The sequence below is a fragment of the Colossoma macropomum genome, unplaced genomic scaffold (genome assembly GCF_904425465.1).
Source record: "Colossoma macropomum unplaced genomic scaffold, Colossoma_macropomum, whole genome shotgun sequence".
Classification (NCBI taxonomy): domain Eukaryota; kingdom Metazoa; phylum Chordata; class Actinopteri; order Characiformes; family Serrasalmidae; genus Colossoma; species Colossoma macropomum.
In genome coordinates, this window is record NW_023494802.1 from 11458048 (window position 1) to 11481479 (window position 23432).

At 40.1% G+C, this 23432-nt stretch overlaps 1 protein-coding gene across 8 annotated transcripts in view; it reads right to left on the reverse strand.

The window, feature by feature from the left end:
• Positions 1-10680, reverse strand: part of samd11 (sterile alpha motif domain containing 11) — an 88600-nt gene extending 77920 nt beyond the window's left edge. For 2 of the 8 annotated variants that reach the window (XM_036591842.1, XM_036591834.1), the window contains exons 1-2: positions 9447-9626; positions 7765-7856 (exon numbers count right to left, since the gene is read on the reverse strand). In XM_036591842.1, coding sequence (XP_036447735.1) covers positions 7765-7836 — 72 coding nt within the window. In that variant the 5' untranslated portion in view covers positions 7837-7856; positions 9447-9626. The other 6 variants (XM_036591838.1, XM_036591836.1, XM_036591839.1 and 3 more) reach the window with 6 other exon arrangements.
• Positions 10681-23432: the final 12752 nt, after the last annotated feature.

Consider the following 23432-nt stretch of genomic DNA (forward strand, 5'->3'; position numbering starts at 1 on the left):
GCACAAACTTTTGCACACAACTGTCTTCGGGGAAATAAGCTGCTTTAACAGCCTGTTTTGAATCCATAGCTTTGTATGCCTAAACAGAATTTGAAAGTTTAGCCCCGCCCATTCACACTGAATGATAAGGAGTGTTGTTACTGCACATTTCAGTCTGGACTGCCTTTTAACGAGGCTTAATTCAGGCTCGAATAGAGGTAATACACATATAACAGTCTTAAAACAAAACCAAAAAAGCCTGTTTAATTCCAAAGGGTAAGGAGGGGTTGGAAAATGGTCATGTATAAAAGAATTATGACTGTTTTTGGTACATAAAACCAAACAAATGGTATAAGTGGACCTTAAAAAAGAGTAGGATATGGCTCCTTTAAACTGGATTCCAGTCCAAAAACAAACAAACCTCAGAGACCGAGCATGTCTTGGCTGATCAACTACATTTCAGGTAAGAGAAAAAAATATTGTGTAAATTTCACCACAACATATCCGGCTCAGCGTATGATGGATCTTAACCCTTTTGCTAGACATCTCATTTATAATAGGTGTAGATTTCACATTTTTAATCACTTCAGTATTGGTTTCTTTACACTGCTCGCTTATAACTAGACAAATAATGCAAAATTCACTCTAAATTCCTTGTTTAGATGAAATGATGCAGAAACCACTGAATGCACAACCCCCCTGCCCCCCCCACCCAACCGTCCCCCAAGTCAACCTTATCCCTAACCCCCAGGATGACAACTTTTTTTCGACCCAGGATGCAGTGGGGGGGAAGCCCTGATTCGAAGAGATATTTACGAGCCGGAGGAGAGTGTAATTTCCTGCCGGCCTCCGCTAGTTCCGCTGAAAAAACACAGCAGAGGAAGCACATTTCTCCTGGGAGACAACAGCCAGCGAGGCTCGCCGGCTCAGGCTCTTAAAGAGACCCGCACGTGTAGCCTCATTCAGACCACACTCAAACACAGAACAACACTATGGAGTCTGTAAAGAGCTTTAGGAGAGACTTCAGTCTAATTTGTCTAATATGAATACAAATACTGAGTACAGACCATGTAGTAAATTCATAATATCTATAACGCTCTTTATCATCTCATCAAAGTGTTAGCATCTGATTTAGTCGTTAAGAACTTTAGATGTTCACAAGGCGCTTCATAAGTCTGAGTCGAGTCTCACGCCTCAGAGGTGCGAGTCCAAATCTAGTCTCGAGTCTTTAGTAGAGAATTTTAGTTTAGTTTGTTATTAGCTGCAGGCACTGCACTGCACAAAGTAAACCTCTACTAAAAAACCTGTCAGCTTCAACACGACTGCAAATAGCGAGCCCTTCAGTACAGAAAACCCTTCAGCTTCAGTCTGAAGGACAGAACTGAAGAGCTACAAGCAGTGTTTGCAACTTGAAACAGGTGGTTAGTCTGTATAGCACGTATGCTCGCTAGCATAAAAGCTTACCCAGTTTAAGTTTTAGTAAGTTTTTAAGAAATGTGATCAGCAACGTACTGAAACTTCAGGTAACTGGCTGACAACTTTAGCTAAATTAGCTATTGTGCTAGCTAGCATACCTTTCCTCTGCACTACATGCTGTTCCAAGCAGGGCTAGAAACAACGTGCTAGAAACTGAAATTGTATACTAAAAGTACTGAAAATACCATACTTTAGTTTGTCTCCTGTAGAGGATGTGTGGATGCAATATCATGATATTTATCATTATAATGATAAATTATGTCACAATATGGTTTTCTGGGTATATTGTGGGTATCATTAGTAGTAGACCAACTGCATGTTACATTATAAAGAGAGCAAAATAAGTCCCATATAATTCCTTAAATTGTCACGGCCCACTAGCAGGCCCAAAGTTTAATTACACACTTCTACAAACTAAGAGTAGTGCAGCTAGTTTGCACTGAAGTCCCTGTAGTTACTGAATAATAAGCCTTAGTATGTAATAAGCCTGGGATTTTGAGGGGTTAACTGAGTTCAGTGCAATACAGTATGCTAAACATTGACTAAAAGTCCTTGTATTCATAGTCATTTTTAAAATGTAGCACTACTGGTTGTTTTTTTCTCAGTTCCAACTGACCAAATGTCTGAAAAAATATTGTGAAAGTGCTGTATCACGATATTAGATTTCTGCCATATCATCCACCCTCTATCCTTTAAACCTGCCATTTACTGTGTGCCGTTTCATTCTGTCCATCAGACTGAGTGTTTCTATAATGAAAGGCACCTTATTTGAAGCCGCGTTGAACTTGATGCTGCTGCGAGCTGCAGGAGAACGAAATTGCTGCATTACTGTAGCAAAACAGACAGACAAGGGCACATATGTTATGTTTCAAATCTCTGTTAAGAACTATACTACTCCAAGAAGTATTGACATTTTTGATTCTTTAAGTTATACTTCATAAGAAATAGCAGAAAAGGCAAAAGGTCAAGAGTCATTCTAGTGAAGCAATAAGGAAACAACAGTATGCTGACTGCAGTATAGGCTGAGACAAAACACAAAGTCAAGGCTTCAATCTGTAAAATGAATCTATAATTGAGAAGATAAATACAACCTGGCTTCAAATTCACTTACACATAGGATTTAGGCCTACTAAACAAATACAGAGTGGGCCTTAAGGGCCTCATAAGAAATCTAAAGGAGGTCAGTTGTTTTAGTTGTCTTTGAATCCAGCCTTTGGGTGGGTGTTAAGGTGCATTTGGATATTTTAAAAGATCAATTTCATGGAAAAATCCATTTTAGCCAATAGGAGTAGCCCCACCCATCCTTGTTGAAGTTCTAAAGAGTGTTTCAGCCTAGACAGCTTTCTGTAAGAGGCACAACACAGGCCAGCCTATCAGAAGAAGGGTGAACCAAACCAGCCTGTTTAGTCATAAGAGATAAAATAAGTTGTAACAATGAATTATGGCTGTTTTTGATACATAAACCCCAAAAAGATCATCATCACCAACATTACAAACACAATGTCTTCACTGAAAAAATGAAATTAAGAGAAATGTAGAATATGGCCTTTAACAACTGTCAAAAAATCTTTTTGTAAGCATTCATTGTCTGAAACACTCTAATATTTAGCTAGGTGCTATAGTGTGAGGTGTTACAGTGAACAGACTGCAGTGCTCAGTTCATACTAATTATATTGCATGACGTACAACAAAAATTAAACAAGTAGCCAAAAATGCGGGCAGACCTGTCTTTACCTAAATATCAAGATCAGGGGGGAAAAGCACACCCCACATAAGCACACATTAGCTCTCAGCTAACACATTATTAACACATTATTATGAAATACTGTGCCTTTACAACATTAAATGCAGTCTTATGACCTGAAAATAGAAACATTAACATACAGTTTGGGCACCCCTGGTCAGATTACATGTTTTGTTGATTTTCTAACCGAAAAGAAGTTACAGATTCTCTAAGGAGAACACACATCTGTACGTTTTGATGCACAATTACTGTTTATTTGCCCAATTAAAAATAATAAAATATAACCATAAAAGTGTGTAAAAGTTATAGCACATTTAATATTTTATGTTTTATTTCTTTCAGAATGTTAAACTCAAACTCAGCAAATAAACAGAAATGTACTAAATGTAGCAGAAAAATACCACATTTCTCTGTACAGGATGTGATAACTAATTTCCATAAATAAAAACCACATAATCTGATCAGGGGGTTCAAACTTTTGCACAGGACTGTATTAACATTAGGCAGATCTTCAGATGCTATTTTTTGTAGTGTACTGAAAAAAAAAAACATCGAAACAAGACACAATTAGGGGAGAGCAATATGATGATATTTATCAATGTTGTGATTAATTATGTCACAGTATTGTTTTTCTGGGGATACGGTGGGTATCGTCAGTACTTACACTGCTTCATTACAAAGAGAGCATAATTAGTCCATTTTAATAGTGCAATGCATTATATAAAACGTTGTTTTACAAGATATCAAAAAATATTGTTGTAAAAATGTATTAACCATTGTTTATAACACATCAACAAAAATAAAAATAAAAAACTAAAGCATCAGCAGTGCAGTTGTTTGACAGAATTATAGCGAAGCCGTTAAGGTTTCAAAATGTGAAGCCTATGACTGAAGTGGTACTTTATGCATGTATGAATGTTTTTATCTGACACGTGTCTGTGTTTATGAGAGAGTAATAAAGAGCGAGAGAGAGAGAGAGAGAGAGAGAGAGAGAGAGAGAGAGAGAAGAGTATACAGGACAGTGTCTTGTTATCTCACTGAGAACGCCTGTGTGTGTGTGTGTCTTGCCCTTAAGGGGGAAGGAGAGCGTGCGTGCATGTGTGTGTGTGTGTATGTGTGTGTGGAGCCAGGCGAGGCGAGCTCGGCAGCCTGCCCTCCGCGTCCACACCTCTCCCTCTCACAAACCGGCGTCACGCTTACGGGAAAAAGGAGGGGTGAGGGGAGAACAAACGCTCTAAGGGGCCTTCCACAGCTCCACACAGCAAACACCACCGCCAGCAAAGCAAGTTATCACATAACCTAGACACTGTGCTCATGAACAACTCAGTACCAAAATAACTAATAAGAGTTTAGAGAGATGGAACTACAGTCTTAACAATAAAGGTGAAAAGGGTTTTCCTTAAAGAACCTTTATTTCAATTTCCTTTCATCATGTTTTATCTGAAACTTTTCCCAGACATTAACACATATTTTACCTTGTATGTTGCAGTTTTGCAGTGAGTCTTACAGTAAAGAGTCCTTTCATAACATCTAAACTTCTGAACTGAACTCTGGTTAGACTATCACACATATTCAGTGAGTTACGTAACTGGGTCTGTCACATAATTCCACCGTCAGTTAGTCATTATGTTAGTTGTTGTGCTGCATTCACGTGTGTGCATTGTTTATTTAACGTGGAAAAAGAGCCGATGCTCTATACTCCTTCATTTTTTGGTCTGGAATTCAACAACGAGACGTTTGGCATCCATAGCTCCCAAAAAAGTCAGCATCTGATTTATTTCCTCTCTGTGGTTGGCGGCAAAAGTTGGGAAAATTAAACTCTTACAAAATGTTCCGCTGACCACTGCAGGCTGTGAAATGTTGCCACTAGGCTGAATTTTCCATTGAGACTTCACTGAAAACAATGCATTATCCGCTTTGTCATTGTCCATCTACCACCAACATGTTAAGGCATCATTAATCTGACGCTTTAGGCCTTTCGTTCAGCTCCTGAAGTCCTAACCAATGTAATTAGCTCACCTGGCTGTATCTACCTAGACACCACAGAGAAAAAATCCTGACAGCACAATTTTTATTGTGTGTTTCAAGATTTTAACCCTTTCATATACAGCAAAATCCTAATAATGAAACAGGCATATTAGTACAATACCTGCAACATTTGAACACATATTATGGATACTCTATTAAATAACATTAAAATTGCAGACAAATTTTTCCAAAAATCAGTAAGCCTTCTCTGAAGTCCTAAATGGCCCAGAGGGTTCCCAAGTGCTTTTAGGAGCCTTTATTTTTAAGACCTTTCAAATGCCTCATTTATAAAAGGACAGCATTTTTTCATCTAAAGTTATTACTGTACATTCAAAGTTATTGCAGAAAACTGTTATGTAACAAGTTTCTCCTTATACTATGTGAAAAAGGACACATGGTACTTAATCTGGATATGATAAGCTTCGTTCTCTATTCAAAGTTCAAACATCAGGTCTAAGCCAGGCTTAAACTTTTCCAGATTTGTAATAACATTCTAAAACATCTTTATAAGTATGCACAGCCTACAGACTATAGAAAACACTTAACCCCACTGATGGCACAATGATATGATGATACATAACTTAATGATACCCATGGAAAACACACTAAATCAAACATCCTGAGTCATATGACATATACTTCACATGTAAGCAATGGAAACATACAACGAAGAGAATCAGACCAGGTCTAGCTTTGGTTACTTTTTAGCCTAAAACTATGACTGTTACCCATGCTTGCGTGAGCAGCAATATGACTCAGAATGTATGATTTGGTTTGCTTTGCACATTTATCTTTAGATTCTGAATCTTTGGTCATATCAGCAATAGGGTTGGAGTTTAAGCTAAAAAGTAACCGAGGCTTGGCTAAGTTTTAAAATAAAAGTTTCACTTCACAGCATTCACATATAAGTAGAAATTTATTTCCTAAGCCTAATCTATATCTAACAGGTCTGCCCAAATAGTTTAGCTTGATTTTTAGTATTTACACCCATTGATTTGGGCTAGTTAGCATAGCAGCATTCGATCAAAGTTTACATTCGCGAGAGAGACTGATCAGACAAAAGCGATTATCAGACAGCCTCCTCAGCGTCGCTTCTGAAATCACTATCTATGAGCTACCAATGCCTTTAGATAATATCCAGGCTCCACACACCTAAGCCATAGGTGTTTATCTCCAGTTCTGGCTGTGGCGCTCATCACAAGTTTACCTGTATCACTCAAACACCTCCAGCTTATCTAAACCGCCTTTGCCTTGCGTGCCGCACACCCAGTAATCACCAGTAGCCACGCTCAGTAGCTCAGTAAGCCTCTTACACCCTTCCCTCCAGATTAACCGTTAGAGGCGACGACAGATGCGCTCACTTCAGATAAAAACACAGCACCTGTGTGGACAGATTCAGCCGCCTTAGAACCGGGCAGTCGCCCACACACCCACACCCACACGTCCAGGCACACCCACTCCTTCACACACACACATACACACCAACCCTTACATGCAAAGCGCTGTCACCCACTTACATAGAGGCTGAGCTAACTTTTAAAGAAGCTAGGCGATATTAGCAGATGAGAACAAAGAGATATGGAAGTGGCCTTGAAGCCAATAAGTTAGCCATTCACATTACTGATTAACTTCAGGATATGATCTGCGCCTGTCTAATCACCACAGCGCGTTCATGTGAAGGAAACTGAACAAACATTGGTGAAGAAACGTTGTTTTGAGTGAGGATCGTTCCTTAGCAGCAAGTGTCCTTCGCTGACACTTTTCTGACTGAAAACTTCTTTTCAAACTCTTCTTTTTCAAGTTTCATCTCACTGTGCATTTCTAAACAGGGTTACATCACATCTAGCCCTTCTTTTGGGTGACTGACTCTACGATGATAAAGTTTTCTAATGGGTTCCTCTGAATGTTCAATTATACATCATTATTTTCCTGGTTAGCTTGTTAGCAAGTTAGCATTAAAATGAGTATTAGCACTACCCTGATCTAACCTGCTAACAAATGTAATCATACAACAATTCAGGCATACAAAGTAACTAAAAAGTGTTCAAATTGAAGTTTATTTTAGGCACAAACGGTTCTGTGACTGCTAGAGGCCTATTAGCAACACGTTTCAGCCTCACTACACAATTCACTTTCATGAAGCCACCATTGTGTAACACAGAGTTCATGCAGAAACTGTGGAACAGGCTAAAGTTTAAGGTAGTCGATTTCTACTGCAAGAATCCTGAACTTAGACAGCAACTCTGACTTTAGCAAAGCCAAACCCACAATTCCAGATGCTCCACCTTTCCCTGCACCCAGTTCTAATTTACTTTTTCGGGATGTAACCTTGACAACGTTGATGACAGGTAGCTAGACCTACATGTGGGTTATCACTTGCCTCTGTTTTTGTATAACTTTCAACTTTCTGGTCATTCTAAAAGCTCAATTTGAAATGGCTGTTTCAATACAACCATTCAGTACAAAACTATTTCAACAAAAACAACAATAATATGAGAACAAGTCATAAGGCACAACAGAAAGACGTAGAGCCTTACCACAGGAGATGAAATTCGACACCCAGGGCAGTCGCAGATTGGAGGATGCACCTGTAAGATCCCTTTGGACATAAGTGTCTTCAGACTTTTGCCTGTGACAAACACAAAAGCAGAGCGTTTTTGAACTTCCTAAAATACAGAGGTGGGTACACAGCCTTTGCCATTATTTGTATATATATAGCTGCTGTCGGACCAAAACCTCATATCTCCATTTTTGTCGTTTTTCAGTTTTCAACATAATTTGGAAATACCTACTGTCATTTATATTGTGTGAACATTTTATGATGAATAGACCAAAAGAAATGTTCCATTGACTTACATTAAAAGTAAAGTAACTTTTTTCCTTCTCCTGTAAAATTACCATTTTGGAGATTTTGGTCCAACAGTGTATATATATATATATATATATATATATGTGTGTGTGTGTGTGTGTGTGTGTGTGTATAGAAGTGCCCTTAGCCCAACATAAGTGTATAGCCTACATGAAGGGCAATAAATAAATAAAGAAATAATCTTGAGGAAAGCAGACTGAATGTTACTGATTACTGCTTCCCTGTCTGGACTGCTGTCCATTAAGGGGGCAATTTATCTCTAACCCAGCTTTAACCCAGCTTTATCAAAGCTACTTTAAAATCAGCCTGTCTTAAAACTGTTCACACCCCACCCTCACTACAGTTTACACTTACAGTCCTAAAACTATTATTAAAATGAAAATAAAAAACGCAAGATGCACTTCTGTAAGACAGACAGCTGGTTTCTAGTAAGCTAGTCTCCTTCACTGGCTCGTTTATGCCCAAAGCACCAAACAGAAACTCAAGAAATTCCCATTTCCATTAAAAAGCTTAGTACTCCAGTTACCACCATCAGCTGAAGCAATGAATTTCGCATAGAGACCCATACAACACTAATTAAAAGTCTAATACCAAGGACATCTGAGCCAGACAAAACACACAAAATCATCCATAACTCACACTTACTATCCAAAACAGCACCTTAGAGTCTCCACTGCTCCACTGATTCGAGGAACTACTGATATGACCAACCTGTCCAGATCGAATGAAATCAGTCCTACCTGCCGCTTCTAAACACGCAGCTGTGCCTTAAGACACTCACTCCCCTCTATACTCCGCTTAACGCCAACTTTCCAAGCCCCTTTGCTCTGGTTTCCACGCGTACATCTCTCTCCAAGCGCCAACCAGAACCAGTCTCACCCAACGCAGTGTGCTCCTCATTCCCACTCCAGTTCAGCTCCACCAGCGTCGCCAAATTACGCAGCCGAGTTCAGCTCCCTCCCAAAACAGTGCTCAGCCTCTGCGCTCCGGAGAGTGAATGGGGCAAAAAAGCAGCAGCATGTGCTTTTCTCTTTTTCTCTTAACGCAGCTTTGAGCAAAAACTCTCCAATGCGGCTGCACCGGTGCCCAGTAACCCTTTCTGAGCGAATAACACAGACGAGTTTCTGATGCCATACGAAGAAACTGTCCTAGTTAAAAGTCTACAGACATCAGGTTAAAGCCTAAAGAGCAGTGAAGGCACACAGAAACACACTGACCTGGCAGAGTAAAGCCTTTACCGAGACAGAACGAGCCCTCGCGGAGTTGAGTGGATCGCTCCAAAACAGCGTGACCAAGTCAACGCTCAAAACTACGGCAGATTACGCGCGTCCACGCTGACGTTCGCCTCACCTTTGTGCCTGATGCTCCTCTTCCAGTCCTTGGCGGTCTCCCTGCCGCTGACGAACTGGAACTCGTTGGGGGTGAGCCACTCGCCCCTGTACTTGATGGAGGGTCCCTTGCTGCCCTGGCACAGCTTGCTGATGTAGAGCAGCGCCTTGTTCTCGCCGCACTCCACCTCGATGCACGGCTCGCCGCTGTCGAAGAACGGCTGGAAGTCGGGCACCGACGAGAACCTCTCGAGCATGAGGTCGTCCGTGTGCGGCCGGTGGAGCGCGGCGGCGGCGGCGGCCGCGGCGGCTGCGGCGTGAGCGGCGGCGACGTCGTGCAGCCCCAGGTAGGCGCGCTGCTGCGCCAGCACGCGCTCGTACGGCGGCGGGTGCGGGGTGACCACGGGCAGCGCGGCGGCGTTCAGAGGCGCCGCGTAGCCGGACTGCCGGTGGTAGGCGGTCAGCGCCATGTCGTCGCCGTCCGCGCGCTCCCTCTTCACGGCGGGCATGTCCTCGTCTCCCTCGCTGTTGTTGTTGTTGTTGTTGTCGGCGTCGGCGGCGGCGCTCGGGCTTGAAGGTGTGGGTGCACGCTCACGCGCGCGCCACCACGCAGCAGCGTCCTCCGAACTGGAGCTAGAGCTTGAGCTAGAGCTAGACGTAGAGCTAGCGCTCGCGCGGGCGACGTCCGCTCTCACTGCGCCGCTCGCGCGTTCCTTCTGACCCGTCGGACTCGCGCGGCTAGTACCGGCCATCTCGTCGGCGGCGCGGACATTGCTGACGGCTCATTGGATCCCCGCGACGGCTCCCGCTGCTGCGCTCACTCAGCCGGCGTCTCCTCCGAGCGAGAACTGGCAACTTTCATTCAAAGCTACAACTCGCCCACTCTAGTCGACACGGCGCTTATCAGCACAGAGCCACTCAACTTTAGAGGCTAAGGCTGCTGTCTGTTCATAGCCTAGACTAATATTCGTGCCATGTAACGCAGCCAACACAATGAAGAGGGTTCAAAAAATATATATTCTGACAATTCTTTAAAAAAGTTCTTACTTTTTGACAGGGCTGAAGAACAACAAATGTCCCCCTTCAGTCCCTTATTTTAACTATTTGCGTGCAACAAGAACGTCTGGAGCTAATGGGACGCTCGCTTTTCCCCACTTCTCCTTTAACCCTGTGTATACCGTTAAAGTCACGCTTTAGTTAGACTCAGACCAAACAAGATTTGCACTCTCCGCCGCTTCTCTAACTTGGCCCATTTAAACAGCGGAGGCAGCGCGAGCGCGGAAAGGCAAAGGGGGCTCGCGACGGACGGATTTGCGTAACAATTTCCAGTCGCTGCCGTGCACATCTGAGGAACAGCCTACTTTTCAGCAGCGCTCGCTTCGGTTTAGCTCTGCCTCCCAGAGTGAAAAGCATTTTTTTTCAGCTTCAGACTTTTCCAAGCAGTGACATGTCTGTTGGTCTATCGAGCACTGGTTTGCTACAAGCTACAACTTAGTCCAAAAGTATCCAGACAGCGTGTATAATTAGTGAATTCAGCTACTTTAAGGTGCACAGCTTGTATAATCTTCATGGAAAAGCATTGCTAATGAATGGGACATTCTGGAGTGGCCAAACATGAGCCCAAGGTCACAAAACCCAATGCCAAGTGTCAGCTAGAGGGGTATAAAGCCCCCCAGCACTGGGCTGTGGAGCAGTGGAACTGCATTTCCTTAGTGATGGAACTCCATCTAGTATCTTTGGGATGGAAGTGCCAGCATCAGTACCTGACCCCACTAATGTTCTTGTGGCTGAATGCAATCAAATCCTCACAACAATATTCCTTGGATGAGTAGGTGTCTACATACTTTTGGAGATATGGTGTGGCCAACAGTGCAGTCTGCTACACTGAACACTTAGTAAATCACTGCCAGCTTAAAGCATTAGGTTGAAGTAAACATTACGCCAGCTGACGAAACAACATATTTTTTGGAAAAATGAACAAAAACATAATTGTCATAACTTGAATTGCTGGCATTGTTCAATGGGCCATTCATTCATTCATTCAAACATTCATGAATGTTTTTGAAAAATAAATAAATAAATAAACAGAATTATCACAAATGACAGTTGTGCTTGTACTACCACCCAGATGGGGACTCGATTCGCACTCGAGTTGCATGTTGACTGACTCATAACTCGACTCGGACTCAAGACTTTCAGATTCGTAAAATTTCTGCATGGGGGAAAAAATAAAAAATAAATGTTTGAATGAATTGTTCATTGCCAATCTCGTTCTGTTTCTCAGTGTTGCTAAGCTCAAGCGCAGTCATTACTGGGGATATTGTTCTCCTGCAGCTCGCAGCTGCGTCAGGTTTGTAACGGCTTCAAATAACGAGCCTTTAATAATTGGAAAACCTTCAGTCTGAGGGACAAAATGAAGCACTACATGCAGTAAATGCAGTATTTTAACAGGAAACAGCCTGGAACATTTGGCTAGCATGTAGCTTTGATAGCAGGTATGCTAGCTGTTAGCTAGCACAACAGCTAATTTATTTGTCAGCCAATCTAGCTGAGCTTTAAGCAAATTATAAATCACATTCACTAAGAATTGACTAAAACTTCAACTGGATTAGCTGAAAACTTTGACTAAACTAGCTATTGTGCTAGTTAGCATACTCACTGTTCAAACTACATGCTAGCCAGCTGTTTAAAGTTGTTTTACCCCCTTTTTAACCACATTTAATCCATGCAGTGCTTTGCACTGTCCACTAGCTCAGAGTTTTTAGCAAGTCTTGTTATTTAAAGCCATGGGTCATTCTACAGAAACGTCCATTTTTGTGTCCCTAGCATTTACAGATACATTACTCTTGAAAAACATGTTAGGGTTACAATTTATTTATATTTTAGAATAAAACAATAAGTTATTTTAACAATTGAACCTTCTTGAGGATGAATTTAGCAATATTGGTTTTTAAATCAATTATATAGAATATATAGCACCACAGAAGTGCTCCTCCTCACATGTGTAAAGGGTGAGGCCATATTTTGAGGTAAAAAACATGCTTTTCTGCAATTTTAACTACAATAAACTGTGCTTGACTATGTAATAACTGAATTAAATGACATAAAGAAAACAAATGCTAAATAAATATTATAAAATATACAATTAAAGTTGTTGTCCCCAGGAGTCGTGTCACTGGTGTTACTGCGTAACAAAAAATCTCTTATTTTGAAGTAAAAATTACACTGATGACATCACTTGTCTTCCTTTTACCTATATTCTAAGGATCTAAGAAGAAAAGCACATGGTGAGTCCACTGTGTCTTTTCAGTTATCAGAAATGTTCTCATTTAGCTCATGATTTCAGTTGATTTCAGCTTTTAGTTGAAGTCACTGTGACCTACTTTATTCTCAGGTAATTGTGAAGAAAAATAGAATACAAATGGATTAAATTTACATATTTTAGTGGACATTCCATGATTGACAACATGTGGTTTGATGCTCTGTAGCAGCCATTTTATAAAATGCATCCTTCATTAAAAATGTCACTATCCATCCACAGGTGTCACTGGTGTTACCAATCCTCATTGGTGTTACACATAATAAAGGTAACACCAGTGACACCTATGGATAGACAGAAAAGTGGACGTTTCTGTAGAATGACCCCCCTATTGAACCTGACACTACTGCAAGTCGCAGGAGAACGCCATTGCAGTTTTGACTAATAACTGTAGCAAAATGAACAGGCAAAGCACACAAAGAAAGGTTGGGAAAAGAATAGCTAATCTAGCTGAAGGTGTCAGCTGATCTAACTTAAAGTTTAGTAAATTACAGACCACATTCCCTTAGAATTTGCTAACACTTTAGCTGGAGTAGCTGTTGTACTAGCTAGCTAGCAGATTTGCTATGCAAAATACAGACTAACCGGTCATTTTAAGTTGTTTTGCCTCTTTTTTTTTTTAAACATTGTATTTACTGTGTGTCACAGTTTAGTTGTGTTCTTCAAACTGGAGGGTTTTCTGTAATGAAAGGCTCATTATTTGAAGCTGCATTGAAACTGACAGGTTTTTAGTAGAAGTTACTTTTGTGCAATGTAATGCCTGGAGCTAATAACAACTACCACCTCCAGACACATTCATAACCAGCAAAGCTGAAGTATATTATTGGTATTGCAGCAGAATTTACTCTGAAATGACATATTATTATACCATTATGATAACGTAGGTTGTAAATATACAAATTATTTACTCAAAAATGTGCCTGTGTGTGTTTGTTGACATGCCAGTGACTTCATCCTCAACCAATAAAAAACTGCCCCATAATCTATTCTGAATTTCTCCTCTAAACATACTAATTTACCACAATAACATTAGACTGTGGCACTGCGGGGGATCCTTGCAGATACACCACAATATGACTAAAAACTGCAGTCTATTTGCATATCCAGTGTTTCAGTATAAAAGGTCAGGGTTACTCAGGCTTTGTGTCTTATGTTGAGCTGTGTTGTGATCACTGAGCTGTTTTACAGTACACATACAGTACTGGCTACTCTTTGAGCAAATTCAGACTTGGGGTCTTGTTCTAGCTTCAGTTGCTGCCTCTTCTGTCCACCAATGCTTCAAATGAACCAAGCGTATCGAAAAGTCTCGGAGATCCTGATTTGCTGGAACTTATCAGACTCAGCGAAATTCAGGAAGTCAACAATGCCTCCACAAACACACATCAAAAGAAGGCTGGAAAAATGTAAAGGTCAGAAGGTTCTGATAGATTATTGTATATCTGTAGGAGATCCCTGAAACCCCATGTGTGAGGATCCCCCTATGGGGGATACCCCTCCCCACTCACGCCTACCAACTTCATCAGAATCATGAGTGAGAGTGAGTCACAGTTTCCTCTGCATATACTCAAAGAGCAAGATTTACGAAAAAGGGGTTCCCCTGAACTTACAGATGATAGTGGCGCACATCCCACAGACTAGGTTCAGGAAAGGGTTCCCCTGAACTTTTCAGTGCCCGCCTCAAAAAAACAGTTTACATCTGCGCTCTCATCCTTTATCGCTCTTGCATTTAGTAATGAGAGTGCCAGCCACCCACTCAGTATAAGCAACACATTCGCTTTTCATTTCATCGTCGGTTTTGCAGGAAATCTAAACTGCTTTGACAGACTAGACTTTATCTCTGTCTCTAATCTCAGTCTCTCGTGTTTTTTTCTGTAAATCAAGTGCTTGCTCAATATTTCAGATTACATATGTTGTTGTAGCGAGAGTTAGAACATCTGTCTAAATGTATTCAGTGTGAATAAGAAGGTGAAGTAAGAGCAATTTACAAAAACACAATGAGTTAAAGTGTCAAAATAATCAAAATAAAGTCTTACCTGAGTACCTCACAATGCTGTAAACTCAAGGTATAAGCAAAACACATCCTGTTGCAACCTGTACTGTCTGTAAATACTATGAATTCCATCCAAACAATGACATGGATTAGATGATACACTTCAATTAGCCAATAAAACATATTTACAGGACTATTTATATAATCCACTGTTACAGAAAAGTGGATTATGCCAATTTTAGCTACTGCAGACTAATCAGGCTAATACACAACTCACAAAGCTTGTATCTTTTTTGTTGTGCCTTGCTAAGCAGCATGATGTCACACACAGAAAAGGCAAAAATATTGGCAGTTCTACAGCCCTACAGTGCCTAAATCATTGTTGGTGGATCTCTCTCTGGTTTCCAGAGAGACCAACTTTGGGCAAGTGATGGCCTATGTAATTGTTGACCTCACCCCTAATATAATGCAATTTAGGCCTACAGCCTAATGGTTAAGTACACTGTAAAACAAAGGGGAAGGCCTAATGACTTCGGGGTACTAAAAAATTAATGTGTATAATTATTAGTTCATTTTTATTCAACAGAATCATGTTTGTACTTTAACTCAGCAAGTATTACAGTACTACTCTTATTTCATTGTTAAGTTTTAGCAGGAAACAAAAGGGTTAAAGATTCTTAAACTGGCCAGCAAAAAATGGCCTATCGGGAATTGTTTTTCTCCTTGGTGTGTAGGTAGATATAGCTAAGCAAGCTCTCCTATTGATCAGGACTTCAACAGTTTGAAAAGAGTCCTAATAGGTTGGAATCAGACTGTTCTGTTTTTTTTATTTCCAATGGGTTTTTTTTACCAATTTTGTGAGACAAAAATGTCAGTCTACTCTTTCTGGAGGTGCTAGATACATTGCTGACTGTGAATACAAGTGGCATCTTAATCAGTGGGTCGCTAGAGGTTAGAGGCGGCTTATGAAAGAGTCACTGTGAAACTGCGACAAGGCGGCAAAATATGTTGATTTGTCTGTCACAAGCTTCAAGCAAAACATGGAATGTCTTTTTGATGCTTAAAATGTCTGTATTTAATTTAGAACAGTCAAAAATGTTTACGCAAATCTGCGTTAGCTTGGTGCTAACAAACTACTAGAATCCCATAGGGATGCTAGCAGAAATTAGCATTATTGTGGAGGTGGGTTGTTCCCTCATGTTTTGACAGTGTTTTAGTCATGATTCATCACTGCTGTAAAACATGTTTTGCCCAATCATTGTAAAAAAAAATCATGCTGTAACAAGGGCAGCACGGTGGCGCAGTGGGTAGCGCTGTTGCCTCACAGCAAGAATGGCCTGGGTTCGATTCCCAGCTGGGCGACCAGGGTCCTTTCTGTGTGGAGTTTGCCTGTTCTCCCCGTGTCTGCGTGGGTTTCCTCCCACAGTCCACAAAACATGCAGTCAGGCTGATTGGACGTGCTAAAATTGCCCCTAGGTGTGAGTGTGTGATTGTGTATGTCTGTCTGTCTGTCTGCCCTGCGATGGACTGGCGACCTGTCCAGGGTGTATCCTGCCTTCCGCCCAATGACAGCTGGGATAGGCTCCAGCACCCCACCGCGACCCAGAAGGATAAGCGGTTTAGATGATGTATGTATGTATGCTGTAACAAGCAGTTTAACTGGTTTCGTTCAACTCAAAAAAATGTTTTGGCACTGTCCATAAAAACCATGGACCTCCAAAATAGCAAGTTTACAGAAGAAGGAGAAATTGATTCTAACTTTTAATGTAAGTTAATGTAAAGAGGGTTTTTTTTCTCAATGATATTGAAGCATTTCTATTGGTCCATTCATCACTTAAGTTTCATACAATATAAAGGCCACTGCTGTGGGGCGATACGTGTTTTTTTTTGGATAGTGACGATTCACATCAATTCAAGCCTCAAAACACTTCAAATCAACTTCTGCTCTTTTCCACGTTCCACAGTGTCTCAAGCTTGGTTGTCACATCACTATTTTCTGATACAATGGAGGGAGTAGCCTTGGGGGGGGTTGGTTATCACTCTCATGATGAATTTAGTCTATATATTTTTAACAAAAAATGTGAATTACATTAAATGACCTTGAATACATTTTAATTGGGGAATTAGACTTCAGTTTCCATTCCTATGTTCTTTTCAAACTTTTTTCTAGTCATAAGATTTAGAAAATTCTTTTCAATCTTCACTCATTCACAAGCAATGAACTTTAGAGTTTAAGAGTTTATAGGAATGTAGTGTTTAGTAATATATTTAAACTCTTAATCTAAAACCCACATCCAGACCTAATAGTCATTTATTATAGGTTTAACATGAGGTATGACTTCTGTGACAATCAAGCCCACTAAGTCCCCCCTAGCTAGAATTACACTCTAATGCACATTCCACAGTCACAGGTGTTTCTCCAAAGCAAACACATTAAAATATTCCAACACATCATCTTCCAAAGAACTTGAAATGAACAGTACAACAACATGGCACAATGTGATATGATCTTGAATTCTTCAGCTATGCCAATACATGATCTTCCAACTATTTTAAACAAGCAACATCCATACTAAGGTTAATGAACATGTAATTATAATAATTGTGACTGATACAAAATGTACTTTATGAGGTTTCATGAATTTAGTCTACAATAAATAAATATTCTACCAAGTTAACTAAAGGTACTTCCTCTATATCCTATATAATAATGGATTCCAGCTTCTCTCCATTACTCTGTTACATTAACAACTGTGCTAGTAGTCAATTGTCCATAACAAAATAAAACAATTGGCCACAGCAAACCAAAACAACCCACTACAAACTCTGAATCATTGTGACAATGTTTTTAAGGAAAGTAATTCAGTGCTAGATTATGCTATTGTAACCTATTAAGTAGAGCTATTAAAATCAGTAGCCAACTAAATGGACAATAATAATTAGCTGTCCACAACCACCTCACGCAGGAACCTTCACTTTACACCACTCAGTATTTGCTAGGAGAGGTTATCACCACAGTAAATAGCTTTCCCATACATTTGCCAGCCAGAACCATCTGTAACAGGCTCACGAGATTATTTGGCTCTGTTAAAAACGGCTAGCTGATTTTTAAAAAAAGTGTCATCTCAATCTTGAAAATATATATTTTCCAGAAAAAAAACAGACTTTAATAAATCAAATACCATTTTACATTGTAAAAAATTAAGCGTTTAGCCCACAAAATTTAATGCAAGTTTGCATTGTTAGTTTTGTGTTGGTTTAACACGCAATGTTTTCTTCAATGAAAAGGAACTCGTAGGTTTGTGATCAACTTAACTGATTTACTGTGTTGTTAACAGAATGCAAAATGTGAGAAAATGTTTTTGACGATATGCTGTTAAAAACATAAGCAATCATAAACCAGATTTAACTGACCACAACCACAAGTGTTATTTGAATATTACTTACTTTATTCTAGTAACGCCTTTGTTTTTAACATAGGGAGGGAAACATCAACACACAGACAAATGAATAAAAAAGACTAATAAATGAAATAAATATTAGCAATATAAATCAGTAATAAAATAAGTAGAAATTCTTAAATATATGTATATACAATGTACTAAATCCAACAGAAAAGGTTATGTCAGAGTGATTTAATGATGAAACAGTTCTACATTAAGAGGAACAATGACAGCAAATTATTAATAATAAATACTTTAGGGCTACTCAAACATGTAAATACTCATGCTCAGGTAAAGGAGCAGTGTGTTAGGTAATTTGGGACACATATGTAGTATGTTGTAGGTCCTGAATGTCAAAGCCATTATTCCTATTGTGTTTAATAAGCTATAAATGTATATTTGCTCATTTCTAGAGCATCGGCTTAAATGTAAATAAAGGAGTTTTTCGCAGTGTTAAAGTGTTCCAAGATACCTGAATATACACTTATAAACTGTGTGACCCTAAAGGAGTTACAGAAGAGAGTGTGGACCCACTGGCAGGTCCTGGACATTTAACCCATTAAAATCCCAGGCTTATTACGTACTAAGGCTTATTATTATTCCGTAACTACAGAGATTTCAGTGCAAACTGTCAGAGCTACCCTGTGTGTAATAAAACTTTGGGCCTGCCGGTGGGCCCTGGCCATTTAAAGTGGTTAAAGGGTTAACACTTCATCAACAACATGCCCACATTAAGGTCTCTATGGAGTGTCTCTCATTTGCTGTCTTTGATGGAAATCACTGTCAATGATTAGTTCACTGATAAATTAATTAAATAGTAATTTAGAAATTAATGCATAGGGTCAGATTCAGCATTGGGTCAATACATACTGTCATTGTGATTTTGTGGCATGTTAACGTTTATAGTCAGTTGGGGCTGAAAAAAGAACACATGCTATATAAAAAATAAAAATTAATCCATCTCCATTTTTGCAATTTTTTTTTTTTTTTGGCATCATTTAAACACAGGAGCTGCCTTTTACATTGTGTGCAGATTTCATGATGAATGCTGACAAAATGACTTGGAATAAAACCTCTTTGCATTGGCTTACATTAAAAGTTTATTTTAAGTTTATAGAATTTATTATAAGTTACCATTTTGGAGATGCTTGTTTTTCTTTGGGCGTCAATGATATGAGATTTTTGTGTTGTTTATAGTTCAGTTGCACTGTTTTATTTAATAAGATCGCTAATTTGCTAATGTAATCTTTTGTTTAGAAATAAGAGCAAATCAATCTGTGTGTATAATTAGGTGAATATAGAGATTTTTAACAGATGAAATATCAAAACTGTGATCAAATCTTGACCTGAAAATGAAAAATCGCATTGAACCTGAAAAATATCCGAACACTGTTACAATACAGCAAAGCAAACCTCAGTTCCATCCTCAGAACCTCACATAAACACTTTATACAGCGACACTATTAACGTGGAAGCAGAGCAGATGAAGTTTCTCCCGCCGCGACGATGCTCGAGATCCCCCTTTGAGTGGGCCCCCGCCCCTCCGAGCCGTTGTTGGCAGCGGCCCCGCAGCCGCAGCGCTGCCGCCGGGGGAGAGAGGTAATAAATAACCCGGGGAGAGAGGAGCGGAGACCGCCGGGCGGTGCACAGTCTGACCTGACAAATACTCGCTGGAAAACCATCAGAGAGCGAGAGCCCACCCCCAGCGCTTGGAGCCAGCCTTTCAGACATGAGCAGCAAAATAGATGGAAGTACCCGCGCTGGGAAAAAGCGGCGTCTTTCACTCCGTCCCGTCCTCTCCCCCCACCGCACACACACACACACACACACACACACACACACACACACACACACACACACACTCCAGAGTCACGGCGGGAGCCATTAAGTCCACTGTGAAATGTTATAATTTCACAATGCAAAAGTTTGATATCTTCTATGTTTAATGCTGATATGCAAATAAACAAAGACTCAAATTATAAACAAGACTAGGTCTGTTTCGCTGCCTCACTTAAAAAAGTGAGCATTGGGAAAAAGTGAGCACTGAATTAATTTAAACGTTTCATATAATATTTTCATCATTTAATCCAAATTATTTCCACAAAAATAGATCTCTATTAGTTATGTACCTGGAACAAGTAAATGCGTGGGAACAGGATCCTAATGGGTGGCCACAACTTAGTAAAGCGTAGAAATGAGAAAAGTCGTGGCAACAAGATACCTAAATGCTGGCCACAACTTAGGAACAACTTCATCTCATTCTCACACCTTACTAAGTTGTGGCCACAACTTCACTATCTCGGTCCTATGCCTAACTAAATCATTGCAACAAGTTAATTATCTCATTTCCATGCTTATTTAATTTCCACACTATACTAAGTTGTGGCCACGACTTAATTATCTCAATCTCCACCTTACCAATTAATGGCTATGACTTAACTATCTCGTTCTCACACGTCTTAGTTGTGGCCACAACTAATTTATCTTGTTCCCATGCTTAATAAGCTGTGGCCACACTTTAATCATCTCATTCTCACAGCTGACTAAGTCATAGTTGCAACTTAACTATCTCATTCTCACACCTGCTAAAACATGAGCGCACCTTATTTATCTCATTCTCATGCTTACTCAGTTGTGGCCAGACCTTAATTATCTTATTCTCCCACCTTACTTGGTTGTGGCCACAACTTATCTATTTCAATCCTATGCTTTGTTAAGTCATAGCTACAACATAGCTATCTTGGTCCTATGTCTAACTAAATCACAGCCACAAGTTAATTATCTCATTTCCATGCTTATTTCCACACCATACTAAGCTGTGGCCACAACTTAAATATCTCATTCTCCACCTTACTAATTCTTAACTATCTTGTTTTCACACCTGTCTTAGTTGTAGCCACAACTAATTTATCTTGTTCCCATGTTTAATAAGTTGTGGCCACACCTTGATTATCTCATTCTCATGCTTACTAGGTTGTGGCCAGAACTTAACTACCTTATTCTTGCACTTTACTAAGTTGTGGCCACAACTTATCTATCTCAATCCTATGCCTTATTAAGCCATAGCCACAACTTAACTATCTTGTTCATATTGTCTAACTAAATCACGGCCACAAGTTACTTATCTCATTCCCATGCTCATCTTATTTCCACACCGTATTAAGTTGTGGCCACAACTTAATTATCTTATTCTCCACCTTACTGATTCATGGCCATGACTTAACCCGTTGTCTGTCCTTTCTTAGTTGTAGCCACACCTTAATTATCTCATTCCCACAGCTTACTAAGTCATGGTCACAACTCATCTCATTTCCATGCCTGCTGTGTTGTGGGTGCACCTTAATTATCTCATTTTCATGCTTAATAGTTTGTGGTCAGACCTTAATTATCTTATCCTCACACCTTGGCCACAACTTAACTGTCTCAATCCTATGCCTTATTAAGTCATTGCCACAACTTATCTCAATAACTATTTCATTCCCACACCTTATCAATCGTGGCCATGACCTAACTATCTTGTTCTCAAATTTTAGTTGAGGCCACACATTATTTTTAAGATAGGATGTTACCAGCGGGGCTCTGAAGGGCTTCAGTTCTCCCCTAGTCTAAAAAAAGTATGCTAATACATAGACAGACACTAAGGCTTACACTAGGCTAGGGATATACCAAGTGTCAAAGACCCTCTATACATGTTTGTTGACCCCCAAACAAATAATTTCTCATCTATGTTCTCGTACCTACATTCATAAGCAGGTAGTGTGTTTGTGACAGGCTGGTCTGGTTATAAATGGACTTTACTGGGATCAGTTTTTGCCCGACCCTTCAGAGCCAGCACTGTAGCCTCTGCTGTGTAAGTTAAAACCAGCAGCTCGAGGGGGTGTGTGCTGTCGGGCCGGCGCCCTCCGCCTCGCTCGGGAGATCTAGGGGTCAGGCGGCTGTCTGTGATCCCGAACGACGGCTCTTCCACATGGGATTTATTTCCTCTGCCGGACGAGCGGCCAGGCGGCCCAGGAGGATCCTGAGTTTAGGCCAGCAGCGTCTGGAGCTGTCAGCGCCGGCTGAAACGATCGAAGACCGGACACCTGACCCCTCTCTGTCCTCCCAAAACACTTTTTTTCACTTTCAGCTCAGAGACACACACACACACACACACACACACACACACACACACACACACACACACAGTGTTGCTGTTAAATGGGCCAGCCTAAGCTGTCACAATGCTTTTAAAAGCCTTATTTAATTCATTCCTTCATTTGAATAACAGAAAAATATATTTGCAGTAGCTTTTTCTATATAGCACTATATTTTATACCTAAAGCAGCAAAAATATTGATTCAGTATTCTTAACAAAAAGCACAATCATTCTTGAGGAACAGTAGGCTCTCTGCATTTCAGCCCCTTGAATTCACAGACTTATTATTTGGGCATCGCTAAGGCTTAAAATTCAGTAATTATATTAAAAAAACAATGCAATCTGGGTTGTTTTTAAATAATAGGTGTGACTCTTACAAAAAGGTGTGTAACACTATAAGAAAGTATAACGATGTCTATAGTGCTGCAAAATACATAATAATCTATAATATTTTTGCTTCTGTATAATATTCCTGTAATACTTATTATCTATTATACTCCTCTAGTAAACGATCCTAACCTCTTAAACTACGAGATGTAATACTAACAATTGTTATTCAGTAATTACACACAAAACAACGCAAACTGAGTTATTCTTTTAAAAATGGTCTAGCGAAAACTCACATTTACCTCAGATGTAGTCAATCAGCTAAAACATGTTTGCTGTCTAAATTTTGCTCTAAGGCTAATGTTGCTAATACTAGAAGTCAATGGTCACCCAAATCCTTTCCATAAATACATCCCCAAAACGTCTCTCAATAGACTCAAACCGCATCCAGGTCTTCATTAAGATTGCACAGACTCGTCAAAGTGGTTTGGGACACAGCCTGACATACTATGAGCTATGAGAATGAACAAACCTTCACTGTGTGGCTGAACACTGTGGGCAGCCACTTTGGGAAATAGGCACTGTCCAAAACGCCTCCACAGAATCCCATTCATCTTTGCATGCATGGACATCACACAAATGTATGGACACTAGATTACATTTGCAATTTCTCTTGGTTCTATTTGTAAACATGTATCTTCAGGTAGAAACTTCAACACCCATGCTGTCTAATACAGCATGGTGAAGCATTCAGCTACACAGTTTTGCTCATTTTTATAGCTCACAGTTAGTCA